The sequence below is a fragment of the Pseudorca crassidens genome, chromosome 17 (assembly GCF_039906515.1).
Source record: "Pseudorca crassidens isolate mPseCra1 chromosome 17, mPseCra1.hap1, whole genome shotgun sequence".
Classification (NCBI taxonomy): Eukaryota; Metazoa; Chordata; class Mammalia; order Artiodactyla; family Delphinidae; genus Pseudorca; species Pseudorca crassidens.
In genome coordinates, this window is record NC_090312.1 from 43,074,926 (window position 1) to 43,100,925 (window position 26,000).

General features: G+C 35.7%; 1 protein-coding gene and 1 pseudogene across 4 annotated transcripts in view; one reads left to right on the plus strand and one right to left on the minus strand.

The window, feature by feature from the left end:
* Positions 1–246: 246 nt before the first annotated feature.
* The window catches only part of TMEM67 (transmembrane protein 67), a 45,148-nt gene continuing 19,394 nt past the window's right edge, over positions 247–26,000 (minus strand). For 2 of the 4 annotated variants that reach the window (XM_067711774.1, XM_067711772.1), the window contains exons 15-28: positions 23,615–23,671; positions 22,448–22,546; positions 20,441–20,539; positions 20,099–20,185; positions 18,502–18,601; positions 18,268–18,407; positions 16,586–16,726; positions 12,316–12,396; positions 11,710–11,826; positions 7,718–7,834; positions 7,507–7,611; positions 6,850–6,952; positions 5,076–5,218; positions 2,872–4,135 (exon numbers count right to left, since the gene is read on the minus strand). In XM_067711774.1, the coding sequence (XP_067567875.1) occupies positions 4,055–4,135; positions 5,076–5,218; positions 6,850–6,952; positions 7,507–7,611; positions 7,718–7,834; positions 11,710–11,826; positions 12,316–12,396; positions 16,586–16,726; positions 18,268–18,407; positions 18,502–18,601; positions 20,099–20,185; positions 20,441–20,539; positions 22,448–22,546; positions 23,615–23,671 (1,470 nt within the window). In that variant the 3' untranslated portion in view covers positions 2,872–4,054. Of the gene's footprint in view, positions 678–742; positions 2,840–2,871; positions 4,136–5,075; positions 5,219–6,849; positions 6,953–7,506; positions 7,612–7,717; positions 7,835–11,709; positions 11,827–12,315; positions 12,397–16,585; positions 16,727–18,267; positions 18,408–18,501; positions 18,602–20,098; positions 20,186–20,440; positions 20,540–22,447; positions 22,547–23,614; positions 23,672–26,000 lie in introns of those variants that run through there. The other 2 variants (XR_010936284.1, XR_010936285.1) reach the window with 2 other exon arrangements.
* On the plus strand, positions 13,843–14,245 carry LOC137210157 (signal peptidase complex subunit 1-like; annotated as a pseudogene).

Genomic DNA, 26,000 nt, shown 5'->3' on the forward strand with positions numbered 1-26,000 from the left:
GGTCCCCTCTTGCACCTCTGTCCATTCACTTACTCTTCGGGGTACTGAGTATTCATTTGTAGGTAGGCTGGGAAACTTAGCTTGGTTAAACTCTGCATACACTGTGTCTTGATGTAAAAGCCTTTAATGATATGGCTCCTGTTTTCCTTTCCAACCATCTCCCTCCAAAACCCCCAAATGTACTGTTGTGTGTTCCTTTACGGGATAGTCAGTCAGCTTCGGCCACAAGAAGAGACACAGTAGAGGCTCAGGAAAACAAAGTTTATTATACTCACAGGTCAGAAACAGGAGGCACCCATGCCATGCAGAGCCACATGGGGAAGCACCAGTGTTGGTCAGGAGGCAAAGGGACAGGAGCGAGGGAAGAGCCTAGGCCATGGCCTTTATTAGTTTCTGCATTTCTGCAGGAAAGGCAAGGCAGGGCAGGGTAACAATTTAGGACTGGTTACTTTGAATAATTACAGCAGGCTCTAAGCTATAGGAGTGGTCCCTGGTTGCCTGGTACTTGGTCCTGGGATGACTAAGGCAGAGGAATATTGCTTCCAGTGGGGGTAAGGGCCAGATGGTGCAGGTATGGCTCTGGATTGGTGAGTTTGCATATCAGAGGCCTGCTTCTGTGTGGGTCCTTTGCTACCTCTAAGAATTGGCTAGTCCCAGCAGGGCAGTCTCTCCCCAGTCTGAAAAAAATGTTAAGATGTTAAAACATCATAATATACAGAATATTAAAAATATATATATAAACAATATATGTATTCCGTATTCAAACAATCTGTAGTAGCCAATGGCCATGTGCTTCACCTCAGAGCATATATTGTTCCTTGCTTTGATTGCACTTGCCTTATCTTTAAATCTTAGATCAAATACCACTCTGTCAGGTCAAAGCCCTGATGACCAGAGATGCGGTTACGAGCTTTCCTCACATCACACCCTAGTGGCTGCAGCACTTTTCAGATTGCTGTAATTATGGTTACTATACCTGTTTCCTCTACTAATTGTCTTACCTTTCTGAGGGGCCAGGGAGTGGGAATGGGTAGAAATGTTGCTTGAATGAATGTATAAATGAATAAGCAAATGAAATAAACCCTCCCTTCCAGAGACAACATTCCACTCTCTACTCTTTTCTAATCTGTACCACAAACCACACCTACAAAATGGGGTAACAGCTCCTTCTTGCCTCCTTTCACTAAAGGTCTGACATCTACCAAGGCCTCTTCCTTGTTGAGGCTGGGGTGACTGAGGCAGAAGTAAGGTCCAGGATTTTCATTACTTAGTTACTGAAATCAGTAATCTCAGTTTTGATATCATAGAATTAATTTATTAGCAAGATAGAATATACATTTGAAGGCACATATTTCAAACTAAAATATTTTAAAATTCCAGTGTTCATAGTTTACCATTATAAGCCTATCTTAATGAATTAATCCTTACAAGTGGTAAGCAAAGGATATTATTTCCATTATAAAGATGTGGAGTGAAGCTCAAAGATGCCAAACAACTTGGTGTAAAGTCACAAAGCTAGTAAGTGACAAAGGGCAAAATTCTAATTCAAATCCACGGCTTCTGTTACTAAATTTGGAGCATTTTTCCATTAAGCCACACTGCTCTTCAACTTACATTTATTTCCTCTCAGCTTTTATTGTCAATGTTTACCAACAACAAAAAGGTACATGTTTCATGCTTGCAAGCACTGTGTTAATGGTCATTTTGAATGCTTCTCAATCTAGGTAAACAGCAGAGCCTTCTCAAAAGGCAGTTTGCTAGGGCAGCAGTATGAAAGAAGTAAGCGAGTATAAACATCTCAAATAGAGAGACTGATCTGCAGAATTATTTCAAGGGCCTATGCATTTCTAAGGAGTATAGGGCTTCCCTGGTGGCACAGTGGTTGAGAATCTGCCTGCTAATGCAGGGGACACGGGTTCGAGACCTGGTCTGGGAAGATCCCACATGCCGCGGAGCAACTGGGCCTGTGAGCCATAAGTACTGAGCCTGAGCGTCTGGAGCCTGTGCTCTGCAACAAGACAGGCCGCGATAGTGAGAGGCCCGCACACCACGATGAAGAGTGGCCCCCACTTGCCGCAACTAGAGAAAGCCCTCGCCCAGAAACGAAGACCCAACACAGCCAAAAATAAATAAATAAATTTATTAAAAAAAATAAATAAATAAGGAGGATAGAAAGCACAAAGCAGCTTGTAAAGAACCTCTAGGTGAACCTAGGGTTATTATGAAATGACCAAGAGATTTATCAAATGTTTCTATGTAATCAGTAAAATTAAGGATATAATATACAAAGTACAGTGGGTTGGTTTTACAGAAATAGACAAAAGATTATGGGTCTAGTAGAAAATTAAGCACATGATCACAAAGTTTAAACCGTGGAAATATGAACACAAGAGTCAACAGTATATGAAAACCTGTATACCCTTTTATGTATCTAACCAAAATAAAAATAATATTGTACAAAACTACTTTAAAATGATTTTTTAAATGTCTTTTCTCTGTCTTAATTTATCAGCAGGTGAGCCAACGGATCATATTTTTTGAAATTTCCACTTAGATACATTCACACGAATATTAACTTCTTTTATGTAGAATGAGAGTCGTATTTCTTTCATCAGCTTCTGAGTAGGTGGATTTAAAAATCCATGCTGGTACATTTACTTATCTCTGAGGCTTTTAGAAAGGCATTTCTGTACTGTGACCCTTAAGAAACCAGAGTTTCAAATCCTCAACTTATTAGCCTCCCCTCTTCTCAGTCATCCTCAAGATTCAGAGAATGTAAAGGATTCAGCTTCAGCAATGGCTGGGGACACCCGCCCCAATACTGTTGTATTCCTAAATGCTATTTCATAAAATACATATTAATAAAACAGGAAAGAGAAACACCAAATGTTTTATTCTATATTTTCAATTCAGTAATATAAACAATATTTACATAGCATTACATTTAAGTATTTACACATTAACATAGAAGGCAGTAAGAAATGTTGCTTTGGGGGTTAATGACCACTATACTTGAAATAAGGTGACTTTCAAGTTCATGGTACACAATGAAAAGGATTATTAAAGAGCATATTGAAGAAAAATAATATCATGGAAAACTATTAGCTACATGGCTCAGGATTTACATTAATTATATTTTGGCTCCTCATATTTTTTTCCTTATTTAAAAAAAAAATACTAGCCTATTAACTTATGAAGCCTAAGTTTACTTTCAATAAATCACCTTGTTAACATAACTTACAGTTTGTTATTTACAATCTTTAAACATAATTGAAGAGCAAAGTTTTGGGAGTGCTCTTAAAATGTTAAGTAATGAATAAATGTATAAAAAGCTATACTGAGGAAAATGTCACATATTACAGCTCAATAATGTAAATGATATTAGAGATATAAACATACTTCATGGAAAGAGTATATTGACCTAATAATACAGGTATACAAAGGAATGACTATGTACCATTTCACGAGGTGCCTATTATTCCAATAGTGAATCAGTCCACTGCCAAACAGGGTGAACAATTAAAATGAGGCAAATTGATTCAGCCCATATACAATTTCAAATTTCTAAGTAAACTTGAAAATATTTTCAACATTTATTTAACCAGAAAATATGTAAAACAAAATACTGAATTGAAAACTAGGCTTGAAATTGGAATCAAAATTCTTTTTCAGTGTGAGAAAATATAGGTAAATCTAGTTCATAAAATAATCTACAGAGACAAATGATGGGGACTGTTTTGAATATCATTAAAAAAATGTTATGCTGAAAGCAATATTTAGATTTTTTTTTTGTCCCATTGTCAGAGCTATCTAGTCTATAAGCTGGTGAATTAAATACCATGCATAATAGGAAAATAATATTTTCCACTGTATCACACTACATGTTCACAAAGCAAGTTATGTATCTACAAGTTATAAAAATAAATCTTTCTGTAGATTAAAAAATAAAAATAGAATAATTTGTATTACAAGTTTTAAAAAATATGGCAAACTAACCTGATAATCATGACTTTGTTTTTGCCATGATTATAATTGTCTTTATCTATTCAATAAATTAAATCAGAAATCTTTGATCCACCAGTGTTTTGGATGCCAAATTCTTCTGTCCTACTGTATTACGAATAAATCTAAAAATCTGAAGAAAAAGTAAAACAATTCAGAAGGAAAAAAATATATATAAAGGAAATTAATTGTGCACATCAATTAAAATATCTAAATTAAACTAGCTAATTCTCTCAACTATTTATTTTCATGTATCAGACATCTGAATTCCATGGCAATACACAAAATTATTTCAAGACTATTATCATCTTTCATAATACTGAAGCAGTGTGCGTCCCTATTCAGAATATATTTTTATAAATTAATAATACAAATCCCCTTAGGTTCACAGGAATATACTTTTAAATATTTGGCAAGACAAGTTTCCTCTAGCTCTAAAAGCTATGGAAACGTCAAAAGAACTGTTAGGAACAGAATTTGTTCTAATTCTAGATCGCTATCAAAAACTAATATATCTTATTAACTCATATACTTCTTTGACATAGTGGGGAATATCTGGGTGTTATGAATACTAACATTTCTAGAACAAATTTGGTTTTTCTTGACGTCTCCATTTCAGGCTCCACACCCATCCACGCAATTGTTTTCTAATCCAAGCAGATAGGGGATGTGTGAGAGTTACAAGTTAAAGTGGCTGAGCCTCAGCTACATCTCAGAGCTTGCCTTTTTGTTACAGTAACATCTGGTGCACAGGGTGAATGGGACTCTAATTACTGCTCACTGCTGGCATGTAGGAGAGATGGGTAATTTAAATGTCTTCCTATTAGGTTCCTTTCACATTTGCTCAAGCAACTTATGCCTTCCCCGAGACCTCAGTACTTCATTGAACCTGAAGGAAAGTGTAGAATGAACCTCGTTGAAATGTTTTTCCTTTTTTTGGCAGGGAGAATCATATTCTAAATCTTTATAAATTCCTAGTGAGAGTATACATTGTTACTCTCTGCTATAAAAATAAATATCTACTTCTAACATACTTCTTTTAAATGAAACCCAGAAAAAATTCTTAAATTTACCTCTTGCTGTAGGTACGTAAGGAAGGATGCTAAAATAAAATTTTGGCAAGCCAAATCCACAACACAGAAGAACATCAGATCATAAATAAGAAGAGTGGCTTCATTTCCATAATACAGAACACTGCTGAAAGAATAACTTTCATCTATCAAAAAAAGCAATTTGTAAGACATAAATTAGAAATTTAAAAATAGAATAAACCTGTGATAATTTCTGGTGATAAAACTTGGATATTTAAAAACAACTAGTTACTATAATACTTCATGGCTATTGTATGTCAATTATACCTGAATTTAAAAAAAGAAAAAAATACTTCATGGTTTACAAAAAATAATGGGTATTAAAATTTGCTAATCTAAAAGGTTAATCAAAGAACTCTGCTCATAAAAAGTAGTTTTATCATTTGCACCAAGGGTTGTAATTGCTAGTAGTTTAAGTACACAGTCAATATCTTTCAATGATCAGGTAATGAATATCCCTTCTCTATTTGTTTATATAACTAAAGGCTAAAGAATCTTAGAAAGATTCTCTGAGATAGATTAAGTTTAAAAAGCAAAACACACTTTTCTGTACAGCAGAGAATTAACACAGCATTGTATATCAACTGTACTTCAATTAAAATAAATAAATGAAAAGCAAAACAAAACCAGCAAGGACTAGAATAGTGTGCTATAATTTATGTCTCAAGTAGTCCCCTAAGGTTCTTCTCTGAGACCTTTTCTCTTCTCACTCCCCAAGTAGGGGTTCATCCTTTCTGGGATGTGAACACCCTTTTAAGATTCTAATGAAAGCTACAGACCCTTGCACGAGAGGAAGTGGGGGAAGTACACATATACAAATCTTGCACACAATTTCAGGGAGGTACAGAGAATCACTTCAGTGATTCAGCCGCCCATGGATACCCAGTTAGGACCTCTTGTTTTATACAAGAGGACATCTGGCTTGCTGTTAACATTCTTTTTTGATCAGGGAGTTAGTTATAGGAATATATTCAGTTTGTGAAAATTCACTGGCCATTTAGCTATATCCTTACAAGATATGCACTTCTGTACATATAGTTGTATACATATTTTTTAAAAATAAACAAGCCAGCAATATACACTCTTCGTGGGTGACCTTTCACTGCCATCGCTCCAGCAATGATCTCATTTGATGAGACTCCCCAGCTTACTGTGTGCCTTTACTTTCTCCTAAGATCCAGTCCCCCAGTTCCTTACATTTAATGGCTTACTGGACATCTCTTCCTAGATGTCCCAAAGGTACCTCAAGACACAACATATTCAAAACCAAATTCATCCTCTTTCCTTCAAAACCTGGTCCTCCATCTGCACTTCCTGTCTCAGAGAAGGGTGGCACCACCACCAACCACCTAGTCACAAAAGCTGGAAATCCGGATGATTTTTGACTACTCTTTCTCTCCTACGCTCTTTTCCTTAACATCTCTGGCAATCTTTTCTTCTTCTTTATCCTCATCACTACTGCCTTAGCTCATATTCTCCTAATTTCCCAATAGAGATGAAGAAATTGTTGATGATGATTGTACATCTTGATTTTTTTACTTTCTTGTAGAATAATTATCTTTTATATATTTGTTTCTTGCTATTGATACATGACATAATAAAATGGGACACAGAAAACTACCATAATTCCTTGAAGTTAACTAAGTTCATTATGTTTCCTATATAAAAGTATAAAATCAAAAGACAGGAATTACAAGCATGTTTTTTCAAACTTGGAAAATAATAATCAAGTTCAGCAAAGGCATTTGAAGGGTACCATTGTAAAAGATGCTTTTTTCCATTGGTTCCATGAATTCCATTCCAAGAATTCTTTCAAGAAGCAATTTATCTTTTATAAAGTAGTCCATTTCCTTATGAACCTAATATAAAAAACGAGAGTCATTTCAAAAACAGCAGTGAAATGAATGCTTCCCAATTTTTGTAAAATCAGAAGGAGAGAAAAAGAAAAATGAATAGGACACAAAGAAAATCTGTTCTTTAAAGACAATTTACTACGCTGGACTTTATAACAAAATACTCTTTAAGAATGTTTTAAATTTTAAATGCTATTAGTAGTACTTAGGACTAGATATACTGAAAATCAATTTATAACAAGCTTTTTAGGAATACAATCATAGCATATTTCTACAATAAATAATTGATAATATTTGTTAAGTAACAAAATTCCAGTACAGACATATTTTAAGGTAATTATCATGCTAATAGACAGGTAAAAATCTTTTCCTTTTATATAACTTAACTCCATTCCTAAGCCACAGTATTAGTTTTTACAGCAAAAACAAACAAACAAACAAAAAACCCCACAAGGCATAAGTCCATTGACTTGGTTGACTGAAGAAATAATTGACACTCCTCGTTAACTTTTTTAAAATTGCATTTTGATTCTAGCTTAAAAATAAATGATGATACATACATGATCGATGAAAGAGCCAAGAAATTTATTCATAGTATGATATGCTTTTATACTCTGCTCAAAAGTACTTCCTGATGAACTCAATAGTCTAGCAGGGCCATTTTTCTAACGTGAAAAAGAGACAAGGATAAATGCAACATGCCTTACATCCTTGGTATCTAAATAACATGAAATACTGACAAAATATATGTGAATTGTACTTTATACAAACCCTTGTTAGTGTCTCATGGATTCTGTCATACTGTTGTCTCATTTGGCTAGAAATAGCAATTTGAAAAGTTTGACCATCTGTATTGGGTATCAAACCTCTTTGGCTACACAAATTTTCCTGAAAAGTTAAAAAATTTAAATTAAGATCAAGATTATGAAAATTTTGCCTATCTTAAAAAGAAAATACAATATTTAACATTACAAGATTTGGAAGCCAACTGAAATTGTACTGAACTATTATATTTGAGACAATGAGAGTCCAACAGTATTCAAGGTTCCCACTCCCCTCTAGGTTTTACTAATTTCTATTTCGTCCTACTTCCTTGCAGGTGCTGTATCATCTCCTTTACTCTGCCTACTTAAAAAAAACCTCATACTAAGTTCACTGTATATTGATATTCTTAGTTTTTTTTTTTTTTTTAAAGGGCTTCAAATGCTTGGCTTTTTATTTATTTATTTATTTATTTATTTATGGCCGTGTTGGGTCCTCATTTCTGCGTGAGGCCTTCCTCCAGCTGTGGCAAGCGGGGGCCACTCTTCATCGTGGTGCACGGGCCCCTCACTATCGTGGCCTCTCTCGTTGCAGAGCACAGGCTCCAGACGTGCAGTAGTTGTGGCTCACGGGCCCAGCCGCTCCGAGGCATGTGGGATCCTCCCAGACCAGGGCTCGAACCCGTGTCCCCTGCATTAGCAGGCAGACTCTCAACCACTGCGCCACCAGGGAAGCCCATTCTTAGCTTTTTTATAATTAATTTATTGCTCTTTAATAAATGACAAAAAGTCTAGTCCTAGAATTAGCTACTTTTATAAATGGTCTTTTTTGTTTTCTAAACACTTTAATATGCTTCCTTAATTAATTCCAATAAAAAAGGTAGTGATACATGACCCAATGGTTAATGTTATAGACCAGATATCTATTTCATCTCTTTTTTTAATTATTATTATTATTTTTACATCTTTATTGGAGTATAATTGCTTTACAATGGTGTGTTAGTTTCTGCTTTATAACAAAGTGAATCAGTTATACTCAAGTCTCTTTGACACGACTTGAATCCTGAGAACCATATGCCTGTCAGTTTGCCCTACCCCCGACCTAGCCAATTCTCATAGATGCTTTAGGGTTCAGCATAAGTATTCTTGCCTCCATTCTCAATTTTATTTGCCTACTCTGGAGCTTAACATTCTCCTCCTTTATCTAAACCTAAGCTGGAAACATAATATAACACTTGGTTTTCTACTGACTTAAAGGCAGTCTATGTGTAGTGAATTTCTCTATTAAAAAAAAAAAATTTTTTTTCCTGATTAAAAAAGCACATGCTGCTACAGATAATTTATAAAATATGGAGAAATACAAAAAAAGAAAAAAAATCACCTATAATCTGAACACCAAGAGATACAGGTATTTTAAGGTATTTCATTTCCTGTTGTTGTCTAGGCATATACATATAGATGGCATAAAACTGGGATCGTACTGATTTCTTTCTCACTTAACATTATATCCTCAGCAACTCCCCATGTCATTAAATGTTCTATAAAACATGATTTTTAATGTTTACCTAGGGTTTCACTGTATAGGTAAACCAATTTACTTAATATTCTCCCATTTTTACGTATTTTTTGCCCTTATAAATTAAGCCCTGTGATGAAGATCCTGAACCTAAGTAGTTTTTCACATTGCTAATTATTTCCTTGAGTTAGATTAATAGAATCAGTAAGTCAAAGATAATGAACTCTTTATTGTTTTTATTTTTGGCTGCATCAGGTCTTAGTTGCAGCACGCTGGCTCTTCCTTGTGGTGCGTGGGCTTCTCTCCAATTGTGGCATGCAGGTTTTTCCTCTCTCTCGCTGTGGTGTGTGGGCTCCAGAGCACATGGGCTCTGTAGTTTGCGGCATGCGGCCTCTAGTTGAGGCACGTGAGCTCAGTAGTTGTGGCACGTGGGCCCAGCTGTCCCGTGGCCTGTGGGACCCTAGTTCCCCGACCAGGGATTGAACCCGCGTCCCCTGCACTGTAAGGTGGATTCTGTACCACTGGACCACCAGGGAAGTCCCAAAGATAATGAATTCTTAAAAAACTCTTGCCAAATGCTTTCCAGCGTTTGTAAAAATGTATTCTGAGACGAGTGCCCATTTCACCCTGTCCTTGATTCTACTAACTATTAGCTTTTTTTAAAAAAAGTTTGGTAATTTGAAGAAAGTAAAAATGTTGTTTTTACATTCATTTCTTTTATGATTTATGAGGTGAATATTTTTTAGACGTTTATTAGTCTCTTCTGTTTATTTACATATTAAAAAAATCTTTTTGTCCTTTTTCCATGGGAATTTTTTGTTTTGTTCTGTTTTGTTTTTGTTTTTTGGCCACGCTCTGCGGCATGCAGGATCTCAGTTCCCCAACCAGGGATTGAACCTGTGTCCCCTGCAGTGGAAGTGTGGAGTCTTAACCACTGGACCACCAGGGAAGTCCCTCCACTGAGGTTTTAACTTAATTTGCTTACTGATTTATATGACTTTCAACAGCTATCAATATGTTTGTCATATTTACTATGAGAATTTTACCCCATGTCTTTTATTAATATAATTGTTGTCTACACAAATGTTCTACATTAATAAAGTAAAATCAACAAATGTTACTTTTTGATGCTTTCTGTATTTTATGCTTAGATTGTCATCTCCCAATCTGAAATATTCTTTTCTAGGTTTTCATAGTTTCATTTTTAAATTTAACCTTTCAGTCCAGGTATAATTTCTAATAGTTAAACAACTGATTCAGTTCAATGTATTAAACAAATTGTTCTTCTCTGAGATGTTGTTATAATCTATTAAGTTCTTGCAAGTCACAGGTATAGTCCCTTAATCAATAAATCCTCTTGGTTTTTCCTCTTAAGTACATATTTTTCTTTTTAAATTTTCTTATGGAAGTTCTCTAATATACATAGTAGAAAGAACAGTAAACCATCCATCACCCAACTTCAACAATTAGCAACATTTTACCAATTTTCATCTATCCTCCCAACTTTTTTCTTTTAAAGCAAACCCCAGATACCATGTTATTTCATCTGCAAATACTTCTGTATGTATCTCTAACCAATAAGACCTTGAAAAAAAATGCCATTTTCACACCTAATAAAATTAATCTTTCCTTAATATAATTTAGTCTTTAGTCTATTAAATCTCCAAGATTCTTCCCAAAGATTTTTTTATAGTTGGTTTGTTTGAATCAGGATCCAATCAAAGTCTACATATTGTATTTGATTATTTTTTTTTCTTAAATTTCTCTTATATCTAACAGTCTTCTTCCACCACCACCACCACTTCTCCTTTTCTCTTCATGCCTTTGATTTGTTGGAGACACTGGGTCGTTTGTCCTGTGAGACATCCTAACATTTTGCATCTGGCTAATTGCTTCCTGTGGTATTATTTTGTCTCTATCCCCTCTATTTCCTGTAAACTGGTGGTTAGATCTAGAGGCTTGATTACATTTAGGTTCAATTTTCTTAGGCAAGAATATTTCATGGGTGATATTATGTACTTCCCTACTGCATCATAACAGGAAGTGCATAATGTCAGTTTTCCTAACTTTTACTTGTAGTAAGGTTGAGCCAGTGTGTTCAGATTATATCAACCTGATTCCTCATTATAAAGTTCCCTGTCATCCTTCACTTAATTTTTAGCATCCATTGATGACTGTAGCCTATAGGCATTAATCCATTAGTCATTACAAAACGGTGATTTTCTAACTTAGAATTCCTTTTACTTTCTTCCAACAGAAAGATCTTTCCCTCATGAATTATTTGGTTACTTTGAAATACAGTTCATAAAAGAACTGTAGGATGGAATTTGATTCATTCTCTTTCAGTGTTCAGGATAATGAGCTGGTATCCTAGCAACTTTCAAAAGTAATCAATGAGGATTTTTTAAAAAGATTACTACAAATCCCAGATTAAGAGAAACCATCTCTCAACTTAAAAAACAAAAAGATATAAAATACATTCATACCGCTTCTCTTTTAAGATTCATATTCATTTCTTCCATATTAGTATCAGCATGCCCATGTACTGATCTACCATGAATGTAATAACCAAAACATCTGTGGGATAAGAGAAACACTGATATCTACCAAAAGAGAAGAAGAAGCAGTTAGCAACTCAACTGCAAAACAATAAAAATTAAGTTCTTCTTAAAATTGCTTCCTTTCTCTCAAAATAATGAGGGTTGAATTCTTGGAAAACATATAAAGAGAATAATAAGATAATAAAGGATAATGAGGTTATTTTAAAAAGTAGATGCAAAAGAGACTGGAGACACTCCCAAGAAAGGAAGAAACAGGGTTGATATATGAAAACTTTTCAGGGACTTCAGGCTGAGTCAACTGTTTGGTGGCATAAGCAATTCATAATTAAGAAACTGCAAATAAAGAAGGAAAAATTAAGACAGTAAATATTAAATTGTAGCTTGTTATAACCATCTCTGGAATTAACCACCAGTGGAAATCAGACTAAAAATACAATCATAGCAAATCACTTTTAAAGCCTCTCTTAGTGTACTCATGACCTTTAAAAAGGGAGAAATAACAGTTGCAAGATAAAGTCAGAAAGTACTTACATTGCTCATACAGCACAAATCAACAAACTGTCGAATTTTATCTTCTACAAATCTCTCATAAAAGACAGCAAAGAACACAATCTGAAACATTAAGCCAAGTTTATGTTTATTAGATTTTAGGATTTAATTTTCTTTCATAGCCACAGTATAGTGTCATAAGAAAAAAGAAGTTCCAACCAAGAACATAGTGGCCAATAACAATTCCTGTGGGATAAAATCCTACTTATCATTTCTGATTCTTCTGTCAAAAGAAGAATGCTTTGCAATTGTGTTAAGATTCACTGAGGGAGCTTATTTTGAATTTAAAAAACTTTTCTGTGTCATTAAAATAAGATAGGACAAACACAGGGGGAGGAAGTAAGGGGCTTTAAAAGCTTTAGGATAAACCAATGCATTAATGGACAGATTTAGGTCTGGTTCTGCAATTCCGCTCATCTCCTAAATTCAAAAAGCCACTAGAAAAATTGCTGTTTTTCAAATTAATCTTCTCTGATAGAGTAGCACATAAAAAGCATATGTCAAGTATTCTGTTTCAACTACAGAAAATGTGTTAAACATTCAAATGGAATGGTTTCAAGTGTTTTCTTAGATAGATTTAATAACAATACTACAAAGGGAAGTTTTATAAATCACAAGAGAAAAGTTTACATTGTAGGCCTTCTTAGATCCACTTCAGAGAAGGATAACATTTCCTAACCACCCAATTCAAAGCTGTCGCCTGCTGTCGCATTCCTAACTTCCATTCCCCTTACCTCCCCCTCTACTCACTATCTCATCTCCCTGCTGATGCCCTTCACAGCACTTGTCACAGCTGTGACTTGTTCTTGTTACAGCATATCTTTGAGCTCAGCACAGTGCCTCGCACATAACACGTACTCAGATATGTAAAAGAATATAGCAGGTGAACACTGAGAAAACTATCCTAAATAGTCTCTGAACACATTTTAAAACTCCTTTAAATGACATGAAAAACAGTAACATTCAAAGTTTAAAAACTAAAAGATGCCACTTAAAAATTGAAGAAGCTGGGTTTGGGGAAATATAAGGAGTGAACAATAAAGCCTAATATTATGAGAATCAAGAAGATTTTGTATAGACAAATTTATGGAACTGTAATAGGCTAAAGGAACTTTTATGGATATTTTAGGAATAAACACTGATAGTTTGAGAATGTGACCATGGTATCAAATGACAGCAAAGTGAGAAACAAAGAACGAGGTTAGACGGTAGTGCCCAAGACAGCTAGTTGCTGCCTGAACAATCCTTTCCCTTCCCCTTAGTGACAGACCCCTTCTTTGAGGGGGTCTACCCAGCTGACAGTGCAGTGAAGTGTGGCCATGTGACCAAGTTCTGACCAAGGAGATGTCAAAGACACTTCTGAAAGGGCTCTCAAAGAGGAGAGGGTGAGCGTCCATTGTACTCCCCGGATTGGCAGGCCCACCAATCTGCACACAGGACCAGACCCCGGCCCTTATGGTCGTTGAGTTTGGGCTGCCCTTGCTCCACTGCCCACCTCCTCATCCAGTCATGCTGGAGCATCTGAGCTCACTGCCCACACAAATGGATTATAAGGGCCAGAAGCTAGCTGAACAGGGGTTTCAGGGAATTATTTTTTTCTGCAATACTTGGATTTATCGATGGGTATGTGGCTGAACAGTCTGGGTGGACTACAAAGTTATGGCAGGATTTGCTTTTTCGTGTTTGCTGACATTTTCCTTCATGGCCCATTTATCACTGACACCCCCTCAAGTGGTTCGAGACTTGCTCTGTTTGAGACTCCGGCACACAAGACAAGAAACCAGGGGAAAGAAAAATTAAGAGGCATGCTAAAAATAACTGATAGGGGTTTTCATGATTCAGCTTTACTACTTTACCTGCTTGTGTTTCATGTGAAATGAGCTAAATTGTTTTCATACCTAAAACGTGAGCTAAAAACCACCTATGCTCAGCTATATATAAATTTTGTTCTCTTTATATTTTACTTCTCAGTTGGGTTTTGATTTATAAAACTTTTAGACTTTCTCTTAATAATCTTCCTCTGAAATGCAGAACAGAAAACAACACAAGTATGCAAACTTTCTTGCAGGTCTACAAAATAAGGAAGAATAAATGCCTCATAAATGATAATACAATTTAACTATTACAGTTTCATAATTTATTATGAGTAGTTAAGCTGTTTTAATGTTTTCAGTTAAAACTCATAGTGAACAAATAAAGAGGAAAGGGTGAGGTCTTCTCCCCTGGCTCACCCCTGCAACTCCATCAGCCATTACGGACTGCGAGGTGACCTTAGAGGTGAAGTCCTGAGGGGCAGAGCAGAACAACAGGCATCTGGGCCTGACAGCAGCCACCCTGCTGGCCCTGCATTGCCAACCTCTGCTCTTCTTTCTCACAGGAGACAGAAAAGTCACTTTTATTTCAGCCACTGCTATTTGGGGTTTCCGTATTGTTGTACTCAATCAATACGAAAAGCTTCAGATGGTATTCCTTTAAATTCTCTACACCCAGATAAATCTCATCTATTCACAAAAACTTATATTGGTATATGTAAAAATAAATATTTTCTTACTATTATACTGATGATAAACATCAAACCCCATAATACGGTTGACAGACAGTAACTAGACTTATCATGGTGATCATTTTGAAATGCATAGAAATATCAAATCACTATGCTGTGTTCCAGGAACTAACATAGTGTTGTAGGTTAATTATACATCAAAAACAAACAGACAAATGAACAAACTCTTAGAAGAAGAGATGAGATTTCTGGTTACCAGAGGTGGGGGCTGGAGGGGGAAGTGGGGGGAACTGGATAAGGACAGTCAAAAGGCACAAACTTCCAGTTATAAGATAAATAAGTACTAAGGATGCAATGTGCAACATGATAAATTAACACTGTTTTAGGTTATACATAAAAATTAAGAGAATAAATCCTAAGAGTTCTCATCACAAGGGAAAAATATTTTTTTTTATTTCTTTAATTTTGTATCTGTATGAGATGATGGATGTTCACTAAACTTATTGTGGTAATCATTTCATGATGTGTGTAAGTTAAATCATTACGCTGTACGCCTTAAACTTATACAGTGTTGTATGTCAGTTATATCTCAATAAAACTGGAAGGAAAAAAATCAAACCCCATATTCTTTTAATCAAATTTTATTTCAAATCCTAATTTCTGTTTCTTTTTCTTTTCCAATTGTCAAACTATCCCTCACTAGCTCTATCCTATAGCTTCAAGTTTGAACAAGTCTCACCAACTTAAAATAAATGCAAATTTAAAGAGTCTATTCTTAAGTTTCAGAATGACACCTGAGTCCAATTCTGTAGGAATTTTGGGATTTCAATCCCAAAGATCGTTTAAAATAAGCTTTTAAGGCAAATATTTGCTCTCCAGTTTACACGAAGTTCAACCTATTCTTTCTAGAGGTCCCACCTTCATTTGCTTACTTAAAAGTTAGAGAGATCTTAATCAAACAGAAAGCCTTTTTCCACTCATGGGAGTGTCTGTAAGCAAGAGAAAGAAATGCAGAGATCAGAGTTAAGCGCTGTAGCTGCTGCTTCTTTCTTTTCTTCCTTCATTCTTTTTTTTAAAGCTTTAAGAAGATAAGGGAAGTAAGCACAGAAAAGATCCTCTGCTAGAGCCCTGGGACCTGAGAAGATTTATTTTTAGTTTCAGCTATTTCAATAAATATTTCAGAGAAGATTTCAGAAGGGGTACTGGTTTTTGAGAGGTTTAATGATATATAAATAAATGTAAACTATAAGTCATATTTCAAAAGAAAAGAAAAGATTAAGGGTACCTTAGCAATTCCTATCATTATATATAAACTAAATCCTGTGACTAGAAAGCTGCAGACTCTGAAAGACCCTTCAGAGACCCACTATTGAGAAGAAATGGACTCTGAAATCAGATTGCCTGGGTTCAAATTCCAGTTCTGCCAATTTCTAATTGCAGGACTTTAGGCAAATATTTAACCTTTCTGTGCCTCAGCATCCTCAGCTATAAAATGAGGATACTAAAAGAATCTATCTCTGAGGGCTACTATGAAGATTAAGTAAGTTACTTTGTGTAATGCAGTAAATTAACACAGTGCCTAGATTATCATACTATGTAAAAATTAGCTATTAGTTATTATTATTGTTGTTCTTGTCACCTTCTTTATACTATAGAAATCATGTTGTGGTCAATATTTGAGGATTAGCATGTAAACAGAGTTAAAAATATAGAGAGGCAATGTTGCTTAAAAGAACAATCTCTTGTTACCTGTATAATTCCAATGACTAGCCAAAGAGCGGTAGACACCGCATATCTCAAAATGCGGCTATAAGGAGCTATGTAGCTAGGTGGGCTTCTGGAAAGACTAGAAGATGAGTCCATTAATGCTAAGTTCTTGAATCCCACAACCTGAAATAATAAGAAAAAATAATTTAAACAGACATAAAGAAAACTCCTCTAGTCTGAAAATAAGACCCTCCTCTCTACCCCTTACCTTGAAAAACTAAAGTATTCAAGTTTGTATAAATGGTAGAAAATCTAGATAAAAATAATCATCCAGTATTTTAACTACAAAGTATTTAATACAAAATATTTAGCTAGTTCATTTGGTATTCTCTTCAATATGACTAAAGGCCAAATATAACATTATCATATACACAGACAAAGCTCAAAAATTTCTGTCAAGAGAATAAAGCTTTCTTCAGTAAACTACCAATGAACAACCAGTATTTCATGAGTTTTAACATATGCCAGGAACTATGTAAAATACCTTTTATACTTTAAAACAGTATTTTCCAAAATGTCTTTTGAGGAAGATACCATCTTTGATAAAAGGAAACCATGATCAAATAAGTTAAGTTAGTATATTATACTCACCTCCATGCCTTTCACCCTCATAGAATAAAAGTTCTGGAAAGTTTTATGGTAAAGGAATCTACATGACTTTATTGAATCCAGTGTTTTCCAAACTTACTTCATTATAATACTTTTTTCTCACGTAACACCTTTTAAAGCTTTAAAAAACACTACTATAAATGAATTTTTGAGACAGTGTTCATATATCCTAGGGACACACACACTCCTCTAGGTTTAAAAAGGAAAGGAAGGAGAAAAGTGGGAAAGAAGGAAAAAGGAAGGCAGACATACAAGTTAATAATTCATATGTAACCTTACTTAAGCAGCTAATTCTAGAGAAAACCTGTTACTCATACAGTTTCCATATTTCAGTCTCATATTCAGTACTGAATACTTCTTTAATAATTCTACTCAGACCCATGAAATAACTGTAAAGGGATCATAAGCATGTACCCATTCAGTGTGTCTTGTTAAGCTACAGCCCCAGCTCTTAAGACAGAACACAGTCCATAGTAGGTGTTCAATGATAATTTGTTAGAAAATTTCAACCTTCTAATAGTGGTTCTAATACAGGAGTGAGAATATGAATAATGGGGTGGGGGTTTCTTAAAATACAGATACTTGAGCTTGCCTCAGAGCTACGGAATTGAACTTAATCTCGAGGGGTGAGGTAAGGCATAGGTATTCTGCAAAAGCTTCCTATGGGGTTCTGCTACAAACCAGTGGTTTAAAAATCACTCCTTACCTACAGTAGACAAATTCAAAGAGACAGAAAGTAGAATGGTGGTTTCCAGGCGCTGGGGAGAGGGGAGAAGACGGAGCTGTTGTTTAATGGGTACAGAGTTGTAGTTTTGCAAGATGAACAGAATTCTAGAGACTACTGCACAACAATGGAAATGTACTTAACAGTACTGGACTGTATACTTAAAATGATTAAGATGGTAAATTTCATGTTATGTGTGTTTTTTCATGGCTTGATTACAATATTTTAACCTTTAGAAAACTCTTCCACTGACATGAAAACTTAGCTGGAATTATATTAACATTTATGAGGTACCCATAAGTCGTATACAATTACATCAAACAGCTTATACCTCCAAAAGGAAGAGGACAGTAAGTACTTGAAAGAGTGGGTTAATTTTTCTCACAGTCTGAATTTCATTCCATTCATTTGCCACAAAATATGTTCTCCATATGCTTACTGGAACGGTAGCACTCCGAACACCACCCTCACCTGGTTGGGGGGATAAAATGAGTAAAAGCGTTTCACCTTCTTTGCTCTACAATGGTGGCAAAAGAATCTTGGTACAAATGGTTACTTTCATTACCTTCAACAGCTTTAAGAACCTTTCCTTTAGGTCGCTCCCAATCAATAAAGAATATGTCTATGGTAATCTGGGAGATGAGCTTATGCAAAAATTGCAGAGCCTGAGAATGACAAACAAAGCACCTTAAAGTATCTGCATTAAGCCTGCTTATGAAACCAACAGTGATTCTTTAAGAATGTCCATCGACAGATGAATGGATAAAGAAGATGTGGTACATATATACAATGGAATACTACTCAGCCATAAAAAAGAACGAAATAATGCCATTTGCAGCAACATGGATGCAACTAGAGATTATCATACTAAGTGAAGGAAGTCAGAAAGAGAAAGACAAATACCATACGATATCACTTACATGTGGAATCTAAAATATGACACAAATGAACTTATCTACGAAAACAGAAACAGACTCACAGACATAGAGAACAGACTTGTGGTTGCCAAGGGGAGAGGGGCAGAGAGGGATGGACTGGCAGTTTGGGGTTAGCAGATGCAAACTATTATATACAGAGTGGATAAACATGATCCTAATGTATAGCACAGGGAACTATACTCAATATCCTGTGATAAACCATAATGGAAAAGAATATAAAAAAAGAGTGTCTCTATGTGTATAACTGAGTCACTTTGCTGCACAGCAGAGATTGGCACAATGTTGTAAACCAACTATACTTCAAAAAAAAAAAAGAAACAAACATACCGTAATCACAACAATATATAACTTTCACAAGTTACAAAGTCGTAATACCATTAGGGGATCAACAGAAGCTCACGAAATAACGGAATCACCAAATTCACAGAATTTTTATATACATATTAATTCGACTTCCCTTTTTCTGTCTTTCTTTGAAATAGGGATATGAAAGGAGACACACTACCTCCTCCTCATACAGGGATCTTGCATTAATTGTCTCTCTTTCCCAAGGTTTCCAAAAGCATACTTTGTTTTCTAGATCATCTAACTTCTTTATAAGTAAAGGTATTTCCAACTATAATTTGCTTGTCCTAATTAAAGTTTTAGCATGCTCTCACTGTTGTTTTTTTTCCCCTATTTCTGGTATTTTCATTTACAGAATATGTTTAAACTAAGGCTTCCTCCTAGTAGGTACATTATTGATCAAACAAGGGATAAAAATCTAAGTATGGGATGATTCCTCTCTTCGTGGAGCTCACAGATCAGTGGGAACATCAGACACTTAATAATCACAACACAATTGGATGAGATCTACCACAGAAGCATGTAAAGAGCTTCACATCCATCGACAGAACAATGAAGTAGGGAGGGGGGTTGCCATGGAGAGAGGAGGAAAGGAATATGGAGGCAGAGAACAAATGCTAAGAGTTCAGCACTTTATCCAGCATGGTACCTTTTACTCTCAATTAACAGGTTAAATTAAATAATAAAAAAATATTTAAGGCAGATCTTCAGAATAAGATATCTATTATAAATAAAAGTAGTAAAACAGAATTAATTCATGCTTTCTTCCAAAATTAAACTAAATTTTACACCAAAGATTTTGAAAGCAGTTTAATTTTAAAGACTTATATGCTTATTAGCAGGTCTTTTAAATTCAGTAACCCGTGCTTTGAAACTTACCTTCAGAGCAAAGGCACATCCCACATAAGTAACAAAACGTTCTTCCTGAGCCGGCATTGGTAGCAAAACAGAGACAGACTTCTGTGCCTATGATAAAAATTACGCTGCTAAATATGACCATACAAAGTTTTTACTAAACACAAGTTATAACCCAAAGAAAGCGTAAAAGAGGAAGGTGGTGATGCACTCAGTAAACACAGCACACTCAGGGAATGGTGAGTTTAGCATTTGCCCCAATACTCTTGATCAGAAATATCCTCCACTAAAGACAGTTCCTTTATAAAGAAAGCTTACAAGTTATTCAGGTATTGGCACTTAGGTTAAATTCAGAAAATCACTTACTTTGAAGAAAATAAGCCAGTAAAGACCTGTTCCCACAGTGATGATAAAGAAAACATTGGCCAGATCACCAGCATAGTAAACCAAGAATTTCATAACTGTCTGCAATTTAAAAAGAGAATTACAGCCATTATAGACACAACCTATTTATACTATTACTTTTAATAACATGTTATTTAATAACATGTTATTTACAAGCTTGAAGCCTTGTTTCATGTATACGTGGATCAGTTAGAAAGACCAACTGCAGCCACTTCCTAGACACCTTTTGGGTCCTAACCTTTTGATCCATTCCCAATAGCCTCTGTCTTATTCAACCCTTCTCATCTTTCACCATCTAAGAAATTTAGAACCGCCTCCTAATTTTCTTCGAGTCTGGAATCCTTCTCTCCAATGTATCCTCTATACTACCATCAGAGTTGGCTTTCTAAAATGTAAATTGGATTGTGTTACTCCCCTTCTTAAAAATGTACAGTGACTCCTTATTAAAATATAAATTCCTGACTCACAAGGTCCTCCACAACCTAGACAAAAATTAAATATTTAGCCTCATCTGCCAGTTCCAACCACTTACTCAATAATTAACTATTCCACACTTTCATCTCAAATGTTTTGGGGAATGAAATGGGCATTGATTCTACAAATATTCTTCTCTTTTTCTCTCTGGCAAACTCTCATGAGCTCTGAGGGCAGAGACGATGTCTCTCTTTGCTCATTATCACAATCCCCCCAGTGCCTAGTAGAGCACCTGGCACTCAGACAGTAGGCTGTCAGTGACTATTTGTGGAACGCGCAGATAACCCAGCTTAAAGTTCACTTCTCTTGGAAGCCTTTCTTGACTATCCCAGACAGTAAATCAAGCCCCCCTCCTCTGATTCCTTGGCACACTGGCTCTGGAGCCAGGAAGACATCCCAGCACAAACAAATTTACTACGTGCCTTTCTCATGTTCTTTATCAGCGAAATGGAAATACCACCTATTACTTTGTTGCTATAAAAATTAAATGAATAGGGGCTTCCCTGGTGGCGCAGTGGTTGAGAGTCCGCCTGCTGATGCAGGGGACATGGGTTTGTGCCCCGGTCTGGGAAGATCCCACATGCCACAGAGCGGCTGGACCCGTGAGCCATGGCCGCTGAGCCGGTGCGTCCGGAGCCTGTGCTCCGCAACGGGAGAGGCCACAGCAGTGAGAGACCTGCGCACCGCCAAAAAAAAAAAAAAAAAAAAAAAAAAAAAAAAGTGCCTGGCACATAGTAAATATTCAAAAAATGATAGATAAAAATAAAAACAAACATAAAGAAGATTAATTGAGAAGAGAAACTATAAAGTTAATAGAGTAAAATATGGGCGAATACCTTTTTGATCTTGAGATAGGGGAGGCTTTCCTAAACAAGATCCTAAAAGCACATGCCATAATATGAAAACCTACTCAGATCTGACAATATTAAAATCAAGAGTTTCTGTTAAACAAAGTAACACATAGATAAAATAACACATGAATCACTCTTGGAGAATAAATTTCAACATCAAAAACCAAAAGTGGATTTATATTTAGAAAATACATAAAACTCCAAATAAATAAAATATAAAAACTTGTTTAAATAAACAAGAAAAACTGAAAACTTAATTAGAAAAATGGGCAAGGGATACAAACAGGAAGTTCACAGAAGGGGAAACCCAAATGATTAATAAAGCATATGAAGAGTAATCAGAGAAATGAAAATTAAATCAAGAATAACATACTACTTACCCCACCAAATTGGCAAAAAATGGAAAGACTTGAAAAACAGCAAGTATTGATTGGTGAGGACGTGAGGAAACAAGAACAGCTCTGCTGTTGTGTGCAGACTGGCCCACAGCAACGTGGGAGGGAAATGAGCATACACCTCTCATAGTCATATACACCAGAGAAACTCAAGGCAACTTTTGACTCATTCTCTAGCTGTGTTTTATTAGAAGGATATAAAATAGCCAAAAGATAAAAATATACTTAAAAAATTCCTGTGATCATACCTGTAAATCGATCATGGGACTCCCAATGCGTCTCTTCCAACCTGCTGTCTTCAAAAGAGACAATAAAACAGCTAGTCCACCCAACACACCCAAAGCAATCTAAAGGAAAATAAAAATTTGGAATTTATGTAATTTCATAATGTAATTTCATCCATGTTCAAAGATACTGTAAACAGAAAGTAAGGAAGTACTCAAAAAATGGTGGTGGAAGGTGGCTAAAAGGACATAGGAGCCAAATTTAAGGAACTCCCAACGGTCAAATCTGGGACAATTTGAGCAAGAAAGTAGATAGTAATGAATTATTATTGTTAGAATAAATAAATATCCATGAGTCCACACTGATTTAAATAAATAATTGAATAAATAAATCAATGTGGACAAAGGGACAGTTCCTCCTTATAGCAGAACTTGAATTAACAAATACAGAAGAAATGATGGAAATACACAATCATCATCAGACAAATGTCACAGTAACACTTTTTACTGGCAAGAATTAACAATGGGTGCTAAAATTAGAGGGCAAAAGAATAATGAGGAGCAGGATATTTGCATAATCTCAAGTATCTCCTCACAAGATACAAGACACTTATTAATTATAAGTGGAAAAATACAGTGGAGAACTCTGTGGACACCATCTTAGCCATATGATCGAAGGTGACATCACTGTTAATAAGATACACTGACATCAAGTATCTTCTGATATGATTTGCTGAGAAGGGTACAACATCATTTCTGTGGCATTTGTGCTAAAACTACATTTAATCATGGGAAAATATCAGATAAACCCAACTGAGGTCCAAAATACCAGTGTCAGTCATGAAAGACAAAGAATGACAGAGCACCTGTCACAGATCTAAAGATACACACGATGGCTAGAAGTAATATGTGACCCTGGACTGGGTCCTAAAACAGAAGAAAGATAGTGAAAAAAATCTGTAAAATCCAAAGAGTATTTAGATTAGTTAACAGATTAGGACTACATCAATATTAATTTTCTGATTAACATCACTGTACTACCATCATGTAAGATGTTAACATTAGGGGAGGCTGGGTGAGGGATATATGGCAAATCTCTCTATTTTGACAACTTTCCTGTACATGTAAAAACCTTTTTTTTTAAGTAAAAAATATACTGTAAGTATTTTTAACAGGTTAAAATAAACTCACATCTGTCTGGACATGTGCTTCTCCTTGATCCATTTCATATGTGACCGAGAAAGAAACCTGATATTTAAAAGAAAGTGAATTAGCCATACTGAAGTTATATAACACAAAACTACTTTTACTAGAAAAATACATTTGTAACTGAATTTTACCATAAATGCCATACTTTTGAACTATCAATGTTACTAGAGTTGACCCTTATTTGTATCAATACATAAATGAATACGCTCTTGGGAATTATTCATGCTACTTTAAACATCCCTTTTGAACACATGTTAAAGAAAGAGGGCTTCATTAGGAGCTAGGTAGGTTCATTAATAGCAGTCAAGCCAAATTAATCGTATTTCATTTTCTGATAGGTTTCTGTAACTGAGGAGTGTGACTGATCTTACATATCAAGAATTCAGCAACTGGCTAAACAATCACAGCCTAAGATGGCAGATTAATCAAAGGGCTGAACAAGAATCTTAGGGATACCATTATATTGAGACAGTAGAAAGAAGAACCAGCAAAGGGTTAAGAGAAACAGGAGTATGAGAAGTAGGAGAGGGAAGATACCTAAGTCTTAGCAAGGTCATAAACAGGGAGTTTCAAAAAGGAGGAGGTCACCAGTAGTGTCAAATGTTGTACAACTGGCCCTTGAACAATGCAGGGGTTAGAGACGCCAACCCCCGTGCAGTCAAAAATCCAGAGAGAACTTTAGAATTGGCCCTCCGCATCCATGGATTCAACCAACTTCGTGTAGTGCTGTGGTACATATTGAGTGAAGGAAAAAAAAAAACCCATGTATAAGTAGACCCATGCAGTTCAAACCCATGTTGTTCAAGGGTCAACTGTGTAAGTGTCAAGTTAAAGAAATAAAGCCAGTGTATGTGGAATTCATTGCTGACTTCATGAAACAGGTTTTCAAAGAAGCAAATGGCAAGAGCAAAACTGCAAATGATGAAAGAGTAAATGGTTGGGAAATCAAGGAAAGACACACGATAGCAAGCTGAACAGTTGGCAGAGCTGATGGATAATTTTACTGTTTGGTCGTGTTAGTTTGTTTTTAAGATGGGGCAACCTGAAGGGTATTATAAGCAAAGGAAAGGGACCAGCAGAGAAGCTGGCTGAATAAAGGGTTGTGGGTGAAACAGGATACTGGAGGAAGTACTCTAAACAAGTACAGGTTGAAAATTTGCTTAAGAAAGTGGGAAGGGTCCTTTTTTCTTAGAAATAGGAACAGGAGTTAGGAAAGATAATGAAACAGAGATACTTAAGTATTAAAGAGGAAATCTGAAGGAATTCGTATTGGATGGTTTTGATCTGCTCCGTAAAATACAAAGATAGGTTATTTGTCTTTGGTGAGAGAGCAGAGATGTAGCTGGATACTTAAAATGAATGTAGAACTTTTACAATAGCTGTCATGAGAAATTAAGAAATGATGAAAGAACTGTACATTCTACAATTAGAATGAATTTGAGGTGGACTTCCTCAATATGGTTTTATGATTCTCTCAACTTTTTTTCCAATTTGTCAAGACTTAGTTTAGAATATTTTGGACAAGAAAAATATTTAAAGAAAACACCCAGAAGTGTTTTATGTTAAGATAAATATACTCTTGACTACCCAAGAATGACCATTCCAGGAAGACGTAAACCAGGCAGTCTTTTGTTGTTACTAAGCATGTTTCTGGATTTTCTTCTCCTCTCACTATAATGTATACAAACACAGGCAATCGAAGCTAATTTTAACATGAAACCAGGTAATACAAATGAGGATGTGAAATCTTTCAAAGAAAAGTTATTTATGTGCCTACTTTTCACTTAACGAAAGCCTGAATCCAATAGTAGCTGAGCACACATACAAGTGCAACAGAGAGGCCAAAAGCACTGGCTGAAGAACTAGAATTTTAAAATTCAGAAAAGTAAAATAATAGAAATTAAAAGCTATTAGTGAGTCTTGGAGTAAGGAATGCTCACCTTCCAATTCTCATGTTTCTGGAGAGGACAGGGAATGAGGAAGAAGTAGAGAAGGATTAGCCTGCTTTTGACCTCTATCCTCTCTCATTTACCCCTCATCAAAGCAGGGATGCTTCATCTGCCTGGCGAGGCAGAGAGGAGGAACTGTGTCGTGCGGCTCAGCCTTTCCCAGGCTCATTCTCTTTGGTGTAGCCCGTTTTCAGTGTGTACATGGTATCGCTTCCATATACAGGCCCTGCCAGGCAGGGGAGGATTATAGTTCTGTGGTTAAACTTAACTGAGTTGGGAAATAGCAGAAGACTAATTGGCTGAAGGTCCAAACTGCATTCTCTAGCTCACTTTAGCGCTACTAGTTATAAAGCTGATAATTTGATTCTCTTTCTGCCTGTTGAATTGTGTCTCTATCAAGTGGGCAAGACTGGTGAGAA